Source organism: Schistosoma mansoni (genome assembly GCF_000237925.1).
Source record: "Schistosoma mansoni, WGS project CABG00000000 data, supercontig 0037, strain Puerto Rico, whole genome shotgun sequence".
Taxonomy (NCBI): Eukaryota; Metazoa; Platyhelminthes; class Trematoda; order Strigeidida; family Schistosomatidae; genus Schistosoma; species Schistosoma mansoni.
In genome coordinates, this window is record NW_017386026.1 from 831,207 (window position 1) to 853,524 (window position 22,318).

The 22,318-nt window shown below is 38.8% G+C and overlaps 2 protein-coding genes across 2 annotated transcripts; both read right to left on the minus strand.

The window, feature by feature from the left end:
* Window positions 1–1,601: 1,601 nt before the first annotated feature.
* Window positions 1,602–17,382, minus strand: Smp_167410 (hypothetical protein; the record flags this gene model as incomplete). Its single annotated transcript, XM_018790741.1, has 12 exons — window positions 1,602–1,817; window positions 3,252–3,359; window positions 3,415–3,443; window positions 3,497–3,619; window positions 5,342–5,481; window positions 5,534–5,640; window positions 5,677–5,772; window positions 5,815–5,859; window positions 10,231–10,273; window positions 11,148–11,216; window positions 11,258–11,339; window positions 17,361–17,382. The coding sequence occupies 12 exons, from the start codon at window positions 17,380–17,382 to the stop codon at window positions 1,602–1,604; spliced, it is 1,080 nt and encodes a 359-aa protein (XP_018645982.1).
* A 149-nt stretch (window positions 17,383–17,531) lies between these two features.
* On the minus strand, window positions 17,532–17,810 carry Smp_167420 (hypothetical protein; the record flags this gene model as incomplete). Its single annotated transcript, XM_018790742.1, has 1 exon — window positions 17,532–17,810. The coding sequence occupies one exon, from the start codon at window positions 17,808–17,810 to the stop codon at window positions 17,532–17,534; it is 279 nt and encodes a 92-aa protein (XP_018645983.1).
* Between the last annotated feature and the right edge of the window lie 4,508 nt (window positions 17,811–22,318).

The following is a 22,318-nucleotide window of genomic DNA, read 5'->3' on the forward strand; positions in this document are numbered from 1 at the left end:
CGGCTACCCACTCAACTTCATCGAAAAATCCCAGCCGCACCCATCAGCAGAAACAAAGTCAAATACAGAAATCAATTAAAGGACCACCCTACCATACATAAAACGTATATCAGAAACGACAACGAGACTGCTGAAAACCTTCGGGATAGATGTTGCTCACAAACCAACAAAATCACTCCCTTCAATCTTATGCAAACCAAAGGATGAATTGACAAAAGAAGACAAACCAAACATCATCTACAAAATAAATTGTGCCAACTGCGAAAAACACTACATTGGACAAAGCGGACATCCCTTCATCTTCGCCTGCATGAACACCAATTAACAGTCAAACGCCATGACATGTCTTCACTTATATCAATGCACGTGGACAACTGCGGATACACATTCGACCGGAAAAATGTGGAGATTTTGGATAGAGGCAATTCCAAAAACGCCAGAGAATTTTTAGAAGCTTGGCACTCAGGACAATCAGCAATAAACAAATACATCGAAATCGATCCAATATATCAACCAGTCAGAAAACTCATGGACAAATATTGGACCAAACATAAGATCAAAGGGAGATACAATCAAAATAAAGAGGCAGATAATTATAGGTTAAAGGTCAACAATATCCAGTCAAGATCGATGTCGACAGGACAAGCCGAGAGTAATATGTGAAGTTCGAATACTTCACTTCTACCCGAAGTTTGTGCTGATGTTCAAAAGAACAATGGAAGCCCTATAGCCAAACTATTCAGTTCAGGAAACGAAACTCCACCAAAAACTAGTCCGTTTTTGTGTAAAGCTGGAGTAGAAATATAGGCTCATTGAATTTTTGTTTGGTGGGAATGCAGTTTGTTGCTTGGTCTAAACAACAGAGAAATAAAGAAGCCTTGACAAACAATGGAAGCTATTTTTGGGCACGTTATTTCACTTTATTTCGAGTTTTAAGACACCAAAATTTAGTTATGTCCCTTGTTTATTCAATGAAACATAAGCTATTTCAGGTGTACGATTTACTGCTATACCCTTTTCTGTTCTAAAGCTATTATAATTTGAATGTAACCTAATGTACTATATTTTTCTACCCTAATACCCGGTTTGGATATACTTGTATTTTTCTGATTGTTTGTGCGGTGTGGTCGTGTTAGTCATCGATTTATTAATGTATCTTTCACGTTAATCTGAATCGGGAATTAGGAATAAATCGAGTAGTGTTCCAGATGACTTGCTTTCTCTATTGCTCTCTTGTTTGTCAACTAACCAAGTGATAGATTAGTTTCCCACTCTCTGCTCAAGGCCTTTAGTTTTAATTCACACTCATGCATTTCTAGCCTTAAGGTTAAAACAGTTAGGCTATATTGTCAATGCCTTAACATAAGCCGAGAAAAGTTCTCTCTTGTATATTACTGGGTAGACAGATCAAGGCCGTAAAACAACTTTAAACTCATTATATCCTGATACCTTTTAAGAATATAAAGACGTCGAGAATTAGTGTTAAAATGATGGATAAATGAAAGGAATGTTAAAAATGCAATGATAATGAAACATAACTTTTTAGAGAGGATACCAGTAGTAGCTAATGGTATTTCTGATGTCAGTAATAAGGGATGTCACTATCGATAACAAAGATTCACGTTTGTGCTGTTTATATGAAAAACAATAGATGAGTAATTGTATGTTTCTGGACTTACAGCTTGAATGAAATCCATCACCTTAACGGGATCAGATCCTGAAGCAATGTCGATCAAATCGATTGGTACGCTGTATTGATTCACTGAATTTGGACGGATATTTTGGTCACTTTGGTAGCGAAATAACGGAATGGTATCCTATCAACCAAATACAAATGATAATGAAGTGATTTTTTATTAAATGTAGTACTCTACATCAATGTGGTGGTTTGTTGATAGCGCTCCTCTAGCGTTATTCAACTGTAAAAGCTGTGATAAGTCAAAAATCTGCTTGATCTTTTCAGGTTTACTTTATAGAGCTTTCTTTGGGTGCTGGATAGTTATGAAAGCCATTATTTGGAAAATAAATTTTAATCAGAGGATTCTCTATGGTAATCATAAGATTTCTATCCTTTTTTACCGATTCAAAGTGGCAACGATCACCAGTCTGACGAGATAACTGTAGGCATCTGGACTATGCTTAGTGTCTCAGTTAATCCCAATGATTGCTTTAGACCCACATCTTTAGGAACATCTGAAATAACCCATCAGGTTTTACTGCCACCCGACGTCTTAGGTTGCTTATGTCGCTCATGAAATTTTCCAGAGTTGGGTGACTAGTGACAGTCCTCTATTTAGGTTCGTAATCAGTAGCAGGCAACTGGAGGGTTGTTGTACGGTGGTTCCTCAGGCTTTCCTCTTATCATTCCAGTCGCCTGTTTTGAAAGTAAACTGCTATAGCGTCTTTTTTCTCGGTATTCCCCCTAACAGTTGACTCTCTGATATCGTTTTTTTGAAAAACAAACTGTTTAGTGCTACACCTAGTGATGCTCACTACTGTTTATAATTATTACAGTTCCTTTTTGTTGTGCCAAAATATTCCTGTGTGTGGAGCATACTTACTTTGACACTCTATTGTAATAGTATATATGTGTATTAAGTAAAACGAAAAATGCTTCCACGTTCTTACTTTCCCATTTATTTAATCAGCACACAAGTAGCTGTCAACTAGAATTAAATATAGGAGTGGCTGTTATTTTTTCATACTTAGTGCTATATTTACACCTTGGAGGTCGTCAAACATCACTGACGAGTCTCCTGGTAGGCGGAAAACGGAGGGTATGAATTGCCCACATCTTTTCGTTAGGGTCACTTGGGTTCTGTATACGGGTTCAAGAGAAAAGACACACCAATGACACCAGGTTCTCGGGTCTCAATTAGTGAGTATTGTCCAGTCTGACAAAGAGTGAACTTGTGCTAGTTGTGCATAGGAAGGGAGATGAAGTAAGAGTAAGCTAAATTTGAAATGGGTTGAATTTTAAACTTCGCTGAAATAGTCTTAGGTTGCAACTTTTCGCTTTAGTATGTTACTCATTTAGCAAGTACAGATTTGTGTATTCGGCTCTAACCGCACTTTATGTGAGAGAGATAGTGTTATTACCCCAGTGCCTGGACTCAAAAAGGTGGGGTGGGACTTAGACCTGCTACCCATTGGTTGGTATTTGAATACCTTAACCGTCAAGCTAGCATTTGAACAACTACGCTGTCAGATAAACTGAGGTATACTATCAAATTAGCGTTAATTAAACTCACACTTTCATGTACATCATTTTCCAATTCTGACCACTGAAATAAAAGTGCTTCAGTTGGTGGACCGAATACATTGAAATCAATTATTTGAATACGCATTTTACCATCGTTCTATACAAAAGTCAAAAAGAAGAGAATAACCCTAGGGAAAAAATAAATCACTTACCGATGATTCTCTGTATAAGTCAACTGTATCTAGATTAATAAATGAATTAAAACAATATCTCTTTTAAAAAAACTTAATTTACAGTTTTCTAAATTAAAACGATTTCTTATTTTTCGATTAAAGAATTCCACAAGGTCGTGTTTGATGTTTTCTATTTGTTCTTTAATTGTTTTGAAGTAGGCATCACATTTCCGTTGGGAAATCGCTTGAGGATTGAAAACGAAAACATAGGAAAAGAAAAATTGAAATAGTATTTCATCATGCTCACAACAACAAATGTCTGCGCAATATCGTAAACTGACGTGTACACCGCTGGCCGCTAAGACCAGTAGTCTAGAGGTTCAGCGTTCGCACATCCTAAGTTATGGGTGACTAAGTTTGTACTTCTGTTTCAAACTGAAATTTCAGTTGGTGAAAGTTTTGTTATACCGAACACTAAGAAATGGAGCATGTTGCATGGAACGATATTAAATAAAGAGCAGTTTGAAACAAAGAACCATGAAACAGTTGTCTTATAGTACGATGGAGTTCCTAAGCAGTGCTCACAAAAGAACTATATATATATATATATATATATATATATATATATATATATATATATATATATATATATATATATATATATACCTTTTAAAATAAACATTCATTTGATCTATTGGCTACTGTTATACGATTTACGATTCTCTATTCCCAATTTATTAGTTATAGTATCCCGTACAACCACTTTTGGCTTGGTCCTGTATAATTATTCTTCATTTTATGGTGTGATGCGGTCTAATATGCGATCATATAAACCAAGTATATCTGAAATATACGATTCACACAGTGGAGGCTGCTATTTGTGTTCTGGACTAAACGGGCTGGGCAAGGCGAAAAGTTACTATACGGAGGACCAATAAGGACTCAGAGTTGAATCAAGGCTGCTCGTGCTGGTTAACGCATCATTGGTTTAACACAGGGTCAAGGTCACATAAGTCGGTGTTCTGATAGGGAATTTTGTCACGTGACATTTTGGCAGGCCATAGCAAATAACAGGGTTAAACTTAAAACCTTCAAGTAAGACAGTTACTGTAATATGTCTACCTGTAAGACCAGGTGTCAATTTCATAGTGTCTTCAAAAAATGCACATGACATACTAAGGATTAAGTGCCAAATTAGTTGACAGTACTTCGAAATTTCGGGTGCGAGCACCTGCAGTACAATACATATTAATAGTGAGACTTCTTAGAGCTCGTCGTCTAGTTTGTATCAAGATGTAAACGTTAAATGGGGAGTGTTTTAATGGCACTCGTAGTCTTAGAATATCTGAATCCCACACAACACTGAGTGGAAGTCATCAAAAAGTGACTACTAAGGGGATTAGGAACGCTAAGGACTCCGGAGCTCATTTACTACACTCCGAGAGATCTCTGCATGCTTGCCAACTAGGTTTACGTGTTGGGTGTTTTTATTAATACTCATTTGTGTGCCACATAAAGGCTATGTACTCAGAGCTAATATGATAAAGTCTTGAGAAGGAGGAGACTCTCATTCATGCTCTTGAGTGCATCAGAATAGGGCAGGATGGTAAATGGACAAAAGTAACACATTTACCTGCCACATTTAACAACTGGTTTATTGTACCACAAACTTCAGACTTGACAACACTAATTTGTGACCTGAGGATAGTAATACAGTACTGTAATTAAATAATATACACATTTGGTATCAAAGGTATTTTGTCGTCGATAAAAGCTTACTCCATCTGCTGTTGAATCGTATAAAACATATGAGATCCAATACTCGTATATTACTGAACCGCATTGATTTCTAGGATTATGGTATATGTTCAGATCTCAACGACTCCTACAGCGTGTATGACAACTTAAATCTCATAAAATAACAGGACAAACGACGCAAGAGAACGTAACACTACGATTAACTTACCAATGAGAACTTTTGATCTGATGAAACATCGGAATTCTTCCTCGGGACGAAAGTCATACCACCTCCGTAGAACAAGAATCGGTTTGGAATTGAAAAGACAGCAATTTTTCTCTGCTGGAGTATCTGTACACAGAGCGAAACTAAGGGAACGCAAAATGTCGGTTGTTATGTTTCTACAAATATACACATTACGGAGCAGTCAAGTCATGTGCTGCGAAATCTGAAGACTTAAGGAGTAGGTAAATATCGGAAAACGTTTTGCACTTTAGTGACCCATCGAAAGACATCCAAGATGCATCCTGTAGCAATTAAACATGTTGAAATACAACACTTACAGATGGGGCACTCCAATTTAACTTGGGGAATACAACACCGCCTAACTTACGGATGATACTTTTCAACTGAGACTCGAACTGAGGAAATTCCGGTCTCTTAACGCAATATTTTTTAGAGTTTGTTGTGCTGATAGTTACCTTTCCGTTTTTTTCATCAGTATCGGGATGGTCTAACCAAATACCCTGAAATTATAACAATGAAAACATCTTTAAAAAAATATGAGACGATGATAAATAAAACACCATATTGGTATCAATGCCAAGCTTGGACTTGATAGCTTAAAATAAATTGAGCATTGAGTAGGCAGGTTAATACTTAATTATGCCTGTTACCCCTCATGGAGGACCACAGGCCTCTCACTAGCGTTCTGCATCCAACTCTGTCCTGGGCAATCCTTTTCATGCCTGCTTCCAATTCCTGATGCAATGTGTTCCTTGGTCTTCCTCTTTTTCGTTTCCCTACAGGATTCCATATTAGCACTTGCTTCGTGATGCAGTTTGATGATTTTCTCAATATATGTCCTATCCACTTCCAAAATCTTTCCCTAATTTCCTCTTTGGGGTGGAAGCTGGTTTGTTCTCACCCACAGTGGGCTGTTGCTGATGGTATCCGACCAACAAAAAACATTGAGTATCTTACGTAGACAGTTGTTTATAAACGCTCGTACCTTTTTGATGGTTGTAGTAGTTTTCCACGTTTCAGCTCCGTACAGTACGACTGTCTCGATGTTCGCATTGAAGATTCTGACCTTAATGTTGGCTGACAGATAGATCTTTTAGGTTTTTCAACTGAAGAAATACGACCCTTAATTTGCCAATCCTTGCCTTTACGTCTGCATCAGATCCTCCTTGTTCATCGATGATGCTACCCAGATACGTGAATGTTTCAACCTCTCCCAGAGTTTTTCTATTAAGTGTGACTGGTTTGGTATTCCCCGTGCTGTATTTGAGGATCTTACTTTTTCTCTTGTGCATGATGAGGCCTACTGCTACACTAGTTGTCTTCAATTACATTTGTTCGTGTGTATGGGGTAGAATAGTCATGTCCACTGCGAAGTCCAAATCCTCTAATGGATTCCGAGCTGTCCATTGTATTACGCGTTTCCTCTCAAATGTCGAGACCTTCATAGTCCAGTCGACCACCAGGAGAAAGAAAAAGGGAGAGAGTAAGCAGCCTTGTCTGACTCCGGGCTCACTTGGAATGTGTCTTTCAGCTTTCCTCCACGTACGACTTTGCACTGTAGTTCGTCGTATGAATTCCGTATGATGTTGACGACCTTCTCAGGTACACCATAGTGTCGAAGAAGGCTCAATAATGTTCTCCTATCCACACTGTCAAATGCTTTCTCATAATCAAGGAAGTTGATGTATAGTGACGAGTTCCATTCAATTGATTGTTCAACAACGACCCGTAGTGTGGTGATTCGGTCTGTGCACGATCGGTTCTTACGGAATCTGGCCTGTTGATCTCGAAGTTGGGCATATACTGAGTCTTTCATTAGATTTAGCAACACTCTATTGAAAACTTTTCCCGGTACTGACAGTAGTAAGATGCCTCTGTAGTTCTCGCATTTGCTCGGATCTTTCTTTGGTATCTTGATGTAGTGTCCTTCTTTCCAGTCCATCGGCACTTGTCCTTTCTCTCAAATCTTCCTGAATAGAACGTTGAACATGTTTTCTATTGCTTCTATGTTTGTTTTCATTCTTTCAGCTGGTATATTGTCAGTCAGTCAGCTACAACGTATATTGTCAGATCCTGCTGCTTTCTCAATCTTGATTTGTCCGATGGCCATCCTGATACCTTCGATCGTCGGTGGAGTGACAACTATAGGAAGGTCTGTAGGTGCTGCTTCGATGTCTGGTGGATTCAATAGAGCTGGTCCATTCAAGAGTTCCTCAAAGTGTTCCATGGAATCCAGCCTGTTGATCTCGAAATTTGGCGATTAATCACTCCTATTCAAGCGTTCCGCCCATCTGTTCCTCTGCTCTTGAACCTCAGTGATTGGTTCGCCTTGTTTGTCCCTGACCGGTCTCTCTGGTTTACCATATTTCCCTACCAGTTTCTTCACCGAGTCATATACTCGTCTCATATTTCCTTCTCTTGCAGCTTTTTCTGCTGTCGTTGCCAGCTCTTTCACATATTTCTGCTTGTTAGCTCTAATGCTCCTCTTCATTTGCTTGTTTGTTTGTGTGTAGTCAACTTGTGCCTTAACTTTCTCTGCTCGTGTTCGACTGTTGTTAATTGCTGTCTTCTTGTTCTCCCTTCCTTGAATCTTGTTCAGGGATTCTATAGAGATCCATTACTTATGATGATACTTCTTGTCACCCAGCACCTCCTCCATAGTAGTTTCTTCTTTGAGTAGATTTTGTAAGGTTTGGAACCTATTGTTGAGAGTTATCTTGAATTCGTTGAGTTTGTTAGTTTGCCAAAAGAAGGCTGTATTGAACCTTTGTAATGCTATTTGCTCAGTGTTTCTTTAGCTTCAGTTCCATCTTGGAAACCACCAGGTGGTGATCTAAAGCTATGTCAGCTCCTCTCCTGATTCTCACCTCTTCCATTATCCTTCGGAATTTTTTGTTGATACAAATATGATCTATCTGGTTCTCTGTAGCGCGATCTGGTGAGATCCATGTAGCTTTGTGTATGCGTTTGAGTGAGAATATTGTGCTGCCTATAACCATTTTGTTGGATGCACATAAATTTGCAAATCTCTCCCCATTTTCTTTCCTTTCTCCCACTCTATGTCGTCCCATGATATCTTCATAAATGGTGTTGTACATTTCGACTTTGGCGTTTGGATCTCCCATCAGAATGGTCAGGTCCTTTCCTGGACACTTCACTATGATTGATTGGAGCTTCTTCTAGAACTGATCTTTATCGTCATCGTTGCTATCATTGGTGGGCGCATAACACTGGATAACATTCATTGTGATTCCCTTCTTCTTTGCGCCGATAGTGTAGCGGTATCATGCAACCCTCCCACGGTTGCGACCCGGGTGCCCCCAAATGCCCTGGTACGGCCGAGAGTGGGGAGAGTCCGTTCTCTTTCTCTCGAAATGCTCTCACATGGCCAGCGAATATATAGCCTCTGCCAGGGAAGTCCTACTCACTGCCTTCTCGTGGCGGGGGTGTTGTTTACAAAATTGAGAGGACGAAACGCGAATGTCCGGCGCTTTAACCGGGTTGGTGGACAAGGCAAGTCCACCTAGGGGAGTTGGAAAACCCTGATTCCAAACCAATGGTGCACATGGGCTCCAGTATCCTGAAGGAACAAATGGTGTACGAATCAATCGTTGATCACCGGCTACCATGGGACTGCATCTCCTCACGATGCTCTACTGCCTTGTGGACTAGACCTTTAGGTCAAAGGCTCGGGGTGTGGTCCCCTAAGAAAACCACCTGCTTTAGTCTGGACACCTGGGCAGTATCACAGCCCTCCCACAAATCGAATGAGATTTGTGAGGCGCATAAGTATCTGGTGCTTCCTTGTACCAATATTTATGTGTTTAAATAAATAAATAAGATTCTCTTCTTCTTTGCTTTGAGGGATGCTTTGATGATCCTGGATCCATTAGATCCCCATCCTATAAGTGCATTTCGTGCTTATTTGGGCAGCATCAGAACAACCCCCCGAGTGTGTGGAGCATTTTCCTCTTCGTGATCAGAGTACTGAAGCATCTCCTCCGTACCTAACCCTTGCTGTCCGGCTTGGGTCCAATGGGTTTCACTGATTCAGCGTACTGCCAGGTTGTATCTCCATTTCTGTTGATATTTGATTGGTCCTTCCGGTTTTCCACATTGTCCGGAAATTCCATGTACCTATATAAATTGTTGCTCTGATTGTTAGAAGGAGTGTCAGCCTCGTGGCTTTGGAAGAATCTCGGATTTTATCATGAGGCGTCATAATTTTTCCTTCAACTCCCGTGTCAGATTTTAAATGGTTTAATTTCTTTCTTCCGGTTAGCGGTTTTTAGCAAGGTTGTTTTCTACAGGATGGGGTTGTAGACCCCATGCACGATCCTACTCCTTTACCAGGGCTTGGGATCGGTAGTTATATCCCAGTGAGTGGAATTGCATCCCTGACGTTTCGTGACTTAATATAAGCGACTTCTTTAGAGTAAATAAATAACCAAATTAAATAAACATAAGTTTAAATGGTCATGAATGCGTACTGAGGGCAGGAAACTGGGTATTATGTGGTAAACAATCATGTATCATATAGGGAGTTCGATGTACCATTCGCTGACCAAAAACCACGCAGTAAATGATTGTACAGACATTCAAAACTAGTTAACGCATATCGTAACGCAACGTTACAGAATGATTCATCCTGCCTAAAGTTGAATAAAATATATTTAATCGTAAAGATGAGGTCCAATTGTTTATCGACTTGGATCCTAAGCATTCAAACGTGGATTCAAATGCACTTCGTCTGGTTTATTTACGCAAACTAAGTAATATTTTGGCACCGAACAACATATGGAACGTAAAGTCTGAGATCTGGGCTATTATGCATTTTATAAGTAGTATGAAAAAACATTTTTGTGACTTACATCATTGTCTAGTTCCGACAGATGCCCGTTTGTTGGTTTTGCACTAAAAACATACGTTCAAAGAGGTGGAATATCTATAGTTTGTAACAAAAACGCGCTAAGCTCGGCATTTTAAGCCAATAATTAAACACTAATGTTTGGTAAATGGAGAGTGCAACAACCTAAATTTAAAGAATAAAGTGCAGCAACTTTACCTTCTACACAGAATTTACTAGAACTATGGAGAGAATGTATATACAACATAACACTAAATCTCACCTACTAAAAATAATAATATAGTATTATTGTATGCTTCATGCTATATTGTCATTTTTTCTTCGCCTACCATTTTCATGTCGCAAAATGCTACGTAATGATATCTAGTAGCTTCTGTTATGTTTAATCATTTATTGAAAGTTAGGTATTGCAATGCATTACAGTTGGTTATGGCAGTGAACTGTTAATCTGACCTACGTGTACGATCAATTTTATGTCTTAGCTCGTTTGCCCAAGTTGCAGTAGCACACGAGAGCGCCAGACAGATAGGTGCCCGACGAAAAGGAATTAGTTGTTTCAAAAATAAACAAAATGTATAATACGATGCTCAAGAGGGAATGATCTGGAAACTAATTTCCTCTAATAGTCTGTCGCATTTCACCATGTTATTTTTTGTGTATAAGCGAGTTATTTTATTGTATAAAATATCTATTCTTCCAGCTAGTAGTTTTGCTTTCAACTTACTCCAGGGACCGCACAAAAAATGGCAGACAAATTAAGAGTCAATTTAGAAAGGTGGAAGAAATTTAACAGGCATGGTTAGCTAATTAGTTTTAGTTTGACCATATAATTAATTAGGTATGTAGAGAAGAGATAAGAAAACGAATCGAAACTTGACCTAATTTACAATATATATATATATATATATATGCGGAAGTTACCTTTTCGGGAGAATGAATTCGTCATTTGTCAATGAAACTATAAGGTCATCTGGGAGATTTATAAATATACTGTAAGAGAACTTATCAGTGATATCATTTACATAGTGTACCTTTCTTGAGTGTACGATTCAAAAATGTGATACCATGAATTAAAGGCGCACTGTTCAACATCTGCTATTTTCATCAGAAAACCTGAACAAAAAACAGCTGTATTGAGATACCATACAGAATAAAAATGGTCAACAAGAACTCACCAATTTTTACAAACTTTACTTGTAGGAGATGAAGTCCGATAAACCTATGAGATAATGACACGTATAGAATGTAAGGTAAAATCAACCTCAAATGCCCTGGTACGGTCGAGGGTGGGGAGATTCCACCCTCCCCCTAGAAATGCCCTCACATGGCAACACGTATATAGCCACCGTCAGGGAAGTTCTACCCACTGCCTTCTCCTGGTGGGTATTGTCTATGAAATTGAGAGGACGAAAAGCTGATGTCCGGCGTTTTAACTGAGTTAATGAATATGAAGGATCTATCTAGGGAGTTGGAAAACCCTGACTCCAAACCAGTGGTGCACATGGGTCCCAGGATTCTGAGGGAATAAACGGAGTATGAACATATTGTTGGTAAACGCCTACCATGGGACTGGATCTCCTGACGTTGCTCCACTGCCTTATGGATTAGGCCTCTAGGTCAAAGGTTCGGAAAGTGGTCCTTTAAGAAAACCACATACTTCGGTTTAGGCACCTAGGTAGTATCCCAGCCCTCATAAATCGAATGGTTTGCGTGGCGCATATATATTTGGTGCCTTCTTGTACCAATGTTTATGTTTAAATAAAAAATTAAATATATAAATAATCAGTTTGCCAACAAACCAGGTGTTGAGTATGGGTTGAATTGTGATAATTTTTAGCTGGATGATAGTAGAGATCACTGGGCTGACGCAGCTACTACGAAAGCACTAAATGTTTAGAAATCTACTCCAATCAGGTCTGAACAAGATAAATGTTTGGGGTAACGGGCATCAACATAAGGCCTAGGAGGAAATCATGAGTATCATTAGGGGATAAAAGCAAGGTAGTTGGCACACGTATAGGCTATAGGTAATACCGGGATAAGGTTGAGAAGACGGTCAGTAGTGGAAGGATCGCTGAGAATAACGAATCACTGACCCAATCTCAGATAAAGCCAACAGTAAAAAGTATGTCGACCTAACTAACTATTGCTTAGTTGTCCTTTAACCACTGACAGAATAAATGCGTGGTTGCTACCAGTCAATTTAGTGAGTCTACAAATGATCCCAAATGACAAGGGCAGTACACTTAAGTGGCTGAACTTTAGATGCCTTTGAGGATAATAGAATGAAGCTGCAATTTATGGAAGAACTTTGAGAGACGCTAAAGTGACCTTAACAAAAAACACTTTGGTGAGGTCAGAAAGGGGTTATAAATTGTTATGGGTAATTAGGATTATGATTTAAAGTCAGGGTTTAGGGCTAAGAATTAAAGTAAGAGCTTTCATCACAAATCGACAACAGCTATAATGCCGGGATGCTATTTGCATATAAGTATAGATAAATTTAGCATCAAAATCTGTTGTATCTGCTTCGCTTATTAGTTATACTTGAAAAAGGCAAATCACTGCAATTTCCATGGCGCAAAGTAAGAATATTAAGACTGGTACAAGTGAAAATTTATTGACCCCAAAACACAACGACGAACCTAATTAAAAATACACTCATTATATATTGATTATACACTTATTTCACTTATTAATTAGAATAAAATCACACATATGGAAAATACCAAGCGTTATAAAAAATCGCATGCTGCATGTCATGCTGATCATAGTCCACGTTAATTTAATACGAGGATATCGCACCTGGAATAGACATCAGTTATTTATTTATTCAGAAGTAGCTTACATAAGTCACGGAATGTCGGAAACACAATTTTCCACTCATTGGGACACAAAAAAAGTTTATTATTAAACACTACACTCGAATTATTGTTTTAACGGATACAATATTACAATAAAGAGGAAATATTACTCTGAATAGTCATCATACTGAATAAAACACAATAATGTTCACCAAAAACCACAAGTCGGGGTCTGATTTCGCCTTTTTATCCCACCATATAAAAATCAAAGACTTTGTGTGTTTGATTTCGTTGATCTGCCCATAAGATATAGTCTTTTCAGTTGGTAGTCCGGAGCTGTTATTCAGATAAACCGAGATACCAAACCTTTGGATATCGGTTCCACTCAAACAGATCAGCCTTGTCAGGACTAATAGTTTCACCCGTTACTATTTTGCAGATATGGTTTATAAAGAAACACACTGTCGTCCGGACTTTCCAATATACCTTTTACTTATAGACTCATTGATGTCCAAGGTTTTCACTGAGGTGGAGCCACCCCCAGTCTCCCGATGTCTAAGTTTTCCCCAAAGTTTTATGAAATCCCTAAAATTTTCTTCAAGAATAGGGAAATTGCGCCTTGATTTACTTAAGACTGGAAAGCTCAACAATCATGCTAAAATGTTCTACACAGTTTTGGAAAACAAGCAGGAGCATATCTACAAGGAATAGTTATTTCAGTTGCTGAGCATCAATCAAATGGTATACGGTTGGTGGCTACCTAAAACCACTTGAGGCTATGCGATGTCAAACTTCATTTTTGATTCTCAGACTCTCTTAACCTTACGTTTGTGTTATTGCCGATTGATGTAAATTGTTTCCATTTTGCTTCCCACTATAGATTAACTCAAATGTGCTGATTCTCGTACTCTCCAAGCACACAAGATACCTTCAGGCTATATGCAAGATAACCGACGACTGAATATCACATTGCTTACTCTGACCTTGAATATTCGAAAATGATCACTTTCAATCTTCAGTAATAAGGATAGTAGGTTGATGAACCTGTGTTATTCCTGACAGGTTGCCTTCCAGTGAAGGTCCAGCTTCTCCTTGGAAATGTTCACTGATGGGGCTGATACCACTTGTTCGGGTAATGTGTTCCAGTCATTGACCACTCGATGAGAAAAACGGGACCCCACCTATAGCTTATTAGATCGCGGTTTCTGAACCTTCTTGCTATGACCTCGGAGGTTATTAGTGCTGGAGGGAGCAAAAAGATAAGATATATTAACACCCAAATCAAAATTAAAGATACGAAATGTCAGTATAAGGTCACCTCGTGTCCTACGATAAGATAAGGGGAAAAGGTTTAGACGTTTCAAACGCTCATCGTAAGGGAGTTTAGAAAGACCCTTCACTAATTTTGTCCCCACACGCTGGACACGCTCAAGCGATTTAGTATCCTTTATCGGATATGAGCTAGCTGCTTAGATACAGTACTCTAAGTGTGGCCTTACATAGGTAGGACATAAAATTCAGAACACCTCGTCGTCAAAGCATTTAAATACTCGGCGAAGTGACCATAGCGCACGATAACCTTTGGAAGCAGCCGCGTTGCAGTGCGTAGTAGTTTTCAAGTCGTGACTTATAGTTACTTCTAAGTCTTTATGTTCTTGAACGCGTGGAAGCGATGTACCATTAATGATATAATGGTAACTATTACTGTGCCGATGTGCATGAGCACGCTCTTCCTGGGATTAACTTCCAAGCCCCAATCATGAACCCACCTAACTAATTCGTCTAAATCAGCTTGGAGGGGACAACGATCAGCCTCACTTCTTATTGTTCTCCAGATTTCAACATCATCCGCAAACAATAATGTCGACGACCTAAGTAATAGAGGTAATTCATTAACATACGGAAGGAAAAGTAAAGGGCCTAAGATGGTGCCTTGGGGTACACCACTTTTGACCGGCTTCCATTCGGATAGTGTTTCATTGACCTTCACTCTCTGTCTGCGGTCACATAAAAAGTTTCCTATCCATTCCTGTTATTCCAAAGCTCGAGAGCTTCTGCATAAGACCTAAATGTAAAACCTTGTCAGACGCTTTGCTAAAATCTATGAATATCACGTCGACAGACAGGCCGTTGTCTAGGGCAGCTGTCCAATCCTCTCTCGCAATGAGTAAGTTAGTTAAGCATGGACGCTTGTTACGAAACCCATGTTGCTCAGGAGTTAACAGATTATATGAATCTATGTGACTCAGTAGCTTAGCCCGAATTAATTTTTCAAGTAACTTAACGACTATGCTGGTCAGGCTGACAGGCCGGTAGTTAGATACGATCCGTCTCTGACCATCCTTAAGTATAGGAATAACTATAGCGTCTTTCCAGTCTCTAGGTAGTTGAGTGAATGAAAGGGACATGTTGAGGAGCGTCACGAGAAGTCTTAAAATAATGTCCTCGAGTAATGACATCAGGTGTGGATATAACCCATCGGGGTCTGGTGTCTTACAAAATTTGAGGTTAGTTATCAATGGAAGAACAGTTTCCTCAGCCACGTGTATAGATCCTATGGCTGGTAACTCGGTGTATTTGAGACAAGTAGTTGTAGCACTACACGTAGAGTAGACTTCACTAAATTAGTTTGCAAATGTCTCAGCTTTTGCCAGATCAGATTCAGCTAGTAAATCCGAATTTTCGTTTAACAGCAACGCGGGGATACCATCACTACGTTTTGTCCGCCTTTTAACGTACGAAAACAGTCGCTTCGGACAGGTACGGCTATCGTATGCCAACTGTCGTTCATAAGCGGGACGGGATTTACCTATGGTCTTTTTACATATATTCCGGATTTTTTGTATTCGCATTTAAATGATGCCTGTCCTGTTGACAAGAATAAGTCCCATATATGTTTCCTACGCTTTAACAACTTCCGGGTTTCCTTATTAATCCATGGAGGGCAGTGTGATAGCTTACGTGCTGACCATGGGATAAACGGTTGAGTTACGGATTCGAACGTAGACTTGAACCTATTCCATGCATCTTCCACCGATCCATCAGCATCGACCGACCAGTCAATCGAGATAGCACAGTCTCTGATTGCCGGAATATTAGCTTTCCAGATATTAGAACGGGGTGGAGCAGATGCAAGTTTTATACCATGTATCCGGAACTTAAAGGAAAGTACGACATGGTCACTATTCACCAGTGGGGCTTCTGAGACCTGACTACCCGAAAACCCTTAATCGTAAGGTTCGTTTCGCCGTTTAGCTTTCGAGTTTTTAACTGTCTTATATCCGCTATCTCCAAAATATGATATCTATGTCACGAGTTTGCATAAACCGAATGATTTCTTTGCGCTCGCCTCGTGTTGTTTCGATATGGTTTCAGGTATTTGACAATGTCCGATTGGTGATAGTCGATTCACCTGACTGAACAAATTCTAGTCTGTTTAGTAGTCTGTATGGTTTTGTAAATTTTTTAGCTTAAGTGAGTTCGTCTTAGAGTAGCAGGATTTCTGGATAATAACAGCTATTAAATTACCAGTCGGGAGTTTGTTTGATTGCAATATGATAAATAATAGAGTGATAATTCGAGTGCTAATAGACTATTGCTTCAAAAAATAACAAATAAATAAGTCGGCAAATAAATAAATGAACCACCTAACTGGTAATGTAAACAGCGTAAGAAGATGTAAGTAAATGAGTAGGAGGGCAAAAGGAGATGTTAATGAAAGACTTAGGAAGTAGTTACAGATGTGCGGTAACGATTGCCGTGGCAACTTATGAGACATGCATCAGGCACAGTTGATCTAGGGCGAAGATGATAATGAACGAGTAAGTACGTGCTTGTCAGGTCTTCTCTTAAGGCTATCCATTGATGGGGCTCTGGTCATTTCGACTGGGAGAGCATTCAAATGAGAGGCAAATCTTGGTTAGAAAAAATAAGAGAGCACCTGGGTGTTTACTTTTCGTTGTACAACATCTCGAGGGTTGCCTCAAGAGTTGCCGTGAGGATGTTCTATTAATTTGATTGAGGTGATTGCTCCTAGTTGCCTCCGCACAAAGTTGAGAAGTGCGTTTGCTTTGGCTGCATCCGTATGTGGTTTGAGCTGGTGTCTAGGCTCTCCGTGTTTGCAAGCTTGATATTACGCTTTGAAGAAAGAATCGGGAGCGGATTTTCATGATTTATGTAAGTGCTTTGTATCAAGGAAGACAAGCGGTCATTACGCAAAATTGTGATAGGTTGCGCTTTTACCCATTCTGTCTTTTTTGAATCCATGTTGGGCTTCATAGGGGATTTTGTTTTTGTCCCCCAGTTGTTCATCCACCATTCCTTCCATTACCTTCGCCAGTATTAAGAGTCATGCGACTGGTGTGTAACAGGCTGGGGTTTTTCTGCCTCGCTCTTTGAAGGCTGGAGAGAGAGTGGCCTGCTTTCATTCTCTTAGCAGTTGGCGTGAATCTAGTTAGTGCCTGAGTTGGCCCAATACTGGTATGCTGATGTCTTCTACGCACTATTGAAGGATTACAGGGCAAATGTTATCACATCCTGGTGACTTTCCTAGGAGAAGGGATTTTAGTCTCTTTAATTCTAAGTTAGGAGTTAGTTGGATGCCTCCCAGACCCTCAAATGTCAGTATAGTGGAGAGATGTTGAGCACATGCAGTCTGCTGATTTGGTTGGTTTATGAAATTGGCATTAGAGGTCCATTCCATATCTAAGTGAGTAAGACCTCTGTCAATTGGACATTTGACGACAAAGATCCCCTGGTTTGTAGTCTTTCTCCCGGCCATGAATCGATAGATAAAATTGTGGTCAGCTTTTATTTTAGCTACTAGCTTGGCCTGAAAATACTCCCTATCTTTGCCGACTTTGGGACTGCATCTGTTTCTCAATGCCATGTAAGAACTACGATCCGAATACTATAGGTGGACTAATCACTTGACGGAAGTTTTGATGAAGAAGTAGAAATCATGGATATGAAAGAAGAAACAAAAAATCCACGGATAACCTCGCTGATATTGGATGAGCTAAGAAAACATTTAGCTGAAATCTCCCTCAATTCTAAAGTGACTGTTAATTCTCCTACATCTAAACGTAACAAACAGTTTCATCAGAAGCTGTTATCAGAAGTTGCCTCAAAAACTTTCCTTTACTTTTTGGATAGGTTGTATGATGAATGTATCCCGGTATGATCGCGGATTTGTCCACTGAAAGGGAAACTTTTACTTACTAGTGATATTAGGTTTGTAGATCGAAAATACAGGTTACATTTCCGCTCCATATCTTCTAAAAATACACTGAGTCTCCTTGATCACATCCCTTTGTGTTCCTTTCCGAGCCCATTACTACGTCAAACTTACTCATCATCGGAGAGTTTCATCCCAGACTTAACAGACTGATTGTTTAACAGCGACGCTATTTTATCTATCCCTTTGACTTCTGGTTAACATGTTTCTGAAGTATTGTCTAGAGATATACTCTTCTCCAAAGTTGAATCGGCTCCCAATCGTATGGCAGAATCATCAATTCGACCTAGTGAATCTCCCCAGTCCACTGATAAAATCTCATATGAATCGATTCTCGGCGGTTTGTCTGGTAAGAATGAGGTTTCGAAGTCTATTTGCCATTCAAACCACAGTCTAAGTGAAAATCAGAACTATGTTTCGGACATTTTGGTATCAAATAGTCAAGTTTATCCTAGTGAACGATATTTCTCGCCCCATATGCAGTCGTATGATTCGGGTTGTCTCAGAGAAAAAAAATCATACCGGAGGCGAATGATCAGAGAACAGAAAGTCCATTCACAACACTGTTACTCCTAAAAGTTGTATACGAAAAATTCGAAGATTGGGCAAAACGAATACATCTGTAGCGGCATTGGTCCCTATCCTCATAATCCTCGAAGCTGAACACGGATGAACTGGGAAAATAGATATTCAATTTTTAAAGCGTAGAAAAACCCAACGATGAAGAAGGCGAGTGAAATTAATTCAATAAATCGGGTGGCATGGCTCAGTCTAGTAGGCGTGGTCATTCCGGTGTAACTTTTATTCATATTAAATATATTGTTCTCTCTCCAGCCCAAACGTGTTCTTCGTCATTTATTGGTGATTATTACCATGCAACGAGCCAGTGTAGGCGATGATATGACTTTCACGACTAGGTCTCTTATTAGAGCAGTACTAATAACGAAGTAGACCAAAATTCAACACATCCACAACAAAGTAGAACTAGGGATAATCAATAAAACAATTATTAGTCAATCCAATACTTTGGTTGTTTCTGTAACAAACGTACCAGAACCATGCATAGGGGTGAGTTGACATAAATCTGTGTTACTGCTTAGGTATTGTAGTATCACAATGGCAATGAACTTAGACAATAAAGTATTTACACTAAAATGCTTAGCCTTTCATGCCGGTGGGTACCTCTCATCCTGTCGATAGAAGAAACCAGACTAGTGGTGAATGGGTCATTTTTTAGATTGGAACAGAACAGTTGGAGTTATCTTTTACAAATGAAGTTTTTCAACATCCAAAATAAAATAATAAGAAAAATAATGTCTACACAAAATAAGAAAGTGGTAGAGTACATCAGCTATAATGTTTTGATATTACCATGATGTTTGCGGTCGACTCTCAACCAATAAATAAAAGTTATCATAAGTCACTGGTTCTGATGAGCAACGACTGTGAGGTATAATCACCATTTTCGTGTTGTTTATCCCAACTGGCTAAAATCGCAGACCAACACGAACATGTTGGAAATGATGGTTAGGTAGACTGAATGTTGACGGTTTTGTAATTCTATGTCTGTGAACTTCGTTGTGCCTGCATTGTAAACGGTTTTAGGTCCACTAATTTATAATTGAGTTTATTTTTGACCAAACAAATCTTTCCGAGATCAGTATTTATGTAGCACAGATTCCTGGATCAGATAATAAATGAAGACATTACAAAACTTTCTTCTTGTACACTGTTGGCATAAATGGCTTGTGTATGCCAGTCAAAGCATCACAAATGCGGTATTGGAACACTTTCCAACACTAGACTTGACTGTCGTTTAATAATAATGATAATCATTTATTCTTAAATAACAATATGTTTCATGAGGCATGTCAGTTTACGGGCAAGATCGATAGCATTGAAGTCCAGAGAGATCAATCGAAGACACCAATTTGAACGCGCTAGTTTGTGCTTCTCAAAAGTGATCCCAGATAAATTCCGGAGGTATAAGTGGTGGTGCAGGACAAAAAAGTATGTTCCATGAATGTTTCCGGTAGTATACCATGAGGGTTCTGAAAATGAGAGAGAAGCGAAGGAAGAGAAGCAGGGCGGATAGTGTTCCTGACCAGTGGAGTTTTGTCATTCGTGATAAAACAATTAGGGTATGACTATTTAGACTCATTCTCTTTTATTAGTCCAGTTTCTAAGCTATTGAAATTCATGAAGTTGAAGAAAACAAGCCACAGTATGACGTTGAATGAATGAAGTAATGTAGAAACGGAAAGTGTTAAAAATGGGTGAAAGTTAGGAATTATGTGTATTTTTGAGATTTTGTAGGGAAAATACAGTATTCGAATGCCATCTGACGTTTTTTCGTCGAAATTATTATGACTCATTTTATCAGAAATATGTAAATAATTATGACAAACCACATCTGGTACAATAACACGAGAAATATGATAAGAAGTTGGTTGATTGGAAACTTTTGTCTCACAATGATTCTGGGTTTCATTCAACTCTAGATTGCTATGTGACTCTATACCGCTTCTAGAAGTCTTGGATAAAGATAAGTGATCATTAGGAACATCCAACTTAGTAGAATCACAGTCACAAGTTCTAGTATTAGTTTCAGCGAAATGAACCATGGTATTACCAACTGACTGAATATGTGTCGTCTTACCACATTTAAAGCATTTGGAATTAATAAATACACATGAATTGCATGGGTGAAACTTGCAACAGAACAAGCTTTTGCCAAACTTGTGCTCATCTTCATGAACTGTTTCACAACTCAATGAATTGTTATCTGAATAACCTTGATTACATATTGGACTGCGACAGCGTAGTAAAGTAGTGGAATTCCTGATGTTCTGATGAGTCATTTCATTTAATTTTTCTCCATTACCGCATTCGAAATATGTATACTTCACATGGTCCAGCAGTAGTTGCTTGAGAGTTGCATAAGGGAGTGAAATCGGTTTGTCTGGAAATACCAAAGTATTTATCAAGCTGTATGCTTCTTTTCCGATGAACGTAAGGAAATGGGCCACAATAGTGAAATCCTCAATATCTTCCTTGGTCATAGCCCAGATTTCGAACCTCTCCATGTAGTCCTCAAAAGCATTAAAATCTGAATGTATGTCCAACCGTCCCATCACAGGCTCCATCGCGACGCCAATGTGATATTTAAGAGTACTTGAATTATAGTATAAGCTAGTAATCCCAGCAATAACGCAATTTAATCAAAAAGTATTAGATGCGTACAAACTAATATACTGTATTTGGAATTCAAAATCAAGCGGTCATCAATACAAATTATTGGCTCGTTCAAACACCACATAGATACAGGAATTTTCGGCCTATTATGAAATTATGGATTCAAAACTCTAACATCGGTAGTCATCCTTGTAGTTATGATGTAAGTACTGGCTTTCAGCTGCTATGTAGAAAGTTATTCTTTGATTGCTCGTTTTAGAAGTCCTTAGACCAATATTGATTCATCAAAAATCTATTTATGAAGTCATTTCATACTCTCAGTTCGCTTTTCTGAGAGTAAGATAAACAATTTATTCGTAAACTACTAAAATCTTGGTATCAAATTAATACAGACGATCTTTATGAAAAGTACCATAGACATCATCCAGTTAATTTTCTGCAAATGAAATTTCAGAGATTATTCCACAACCGGGTTTCTGTTCTTCAACATTTTTTCAACAGGTTATAAATTCCTCCCGACGAAATACGCTACAAGCGAGTTCTCAAATTATTCTAAATGTCTAGTATTCTAGGTGCTTACGCATTAGTTAGAAATAAAAGTAACGTCATAAGATTCTTAACTATTAGATCATATTCCTTTATTCATAATAATGAGTTCAGAGTCAGATATCTGTGAGCAAATCTATATTAATAAAATATGCTTCCAATTTTTTTGAGATGGCATGTTTCTGCTGAGGTGTTTGATTCCGTCTACTTGACGTAGAAATCGTGACGTGCATCAAACAGCCATGGTTTGTAGATAGTTTGTTTTGTTTTTACTAGTAGTTTTTCCGTATATGCTCAGACAGTGATGATAG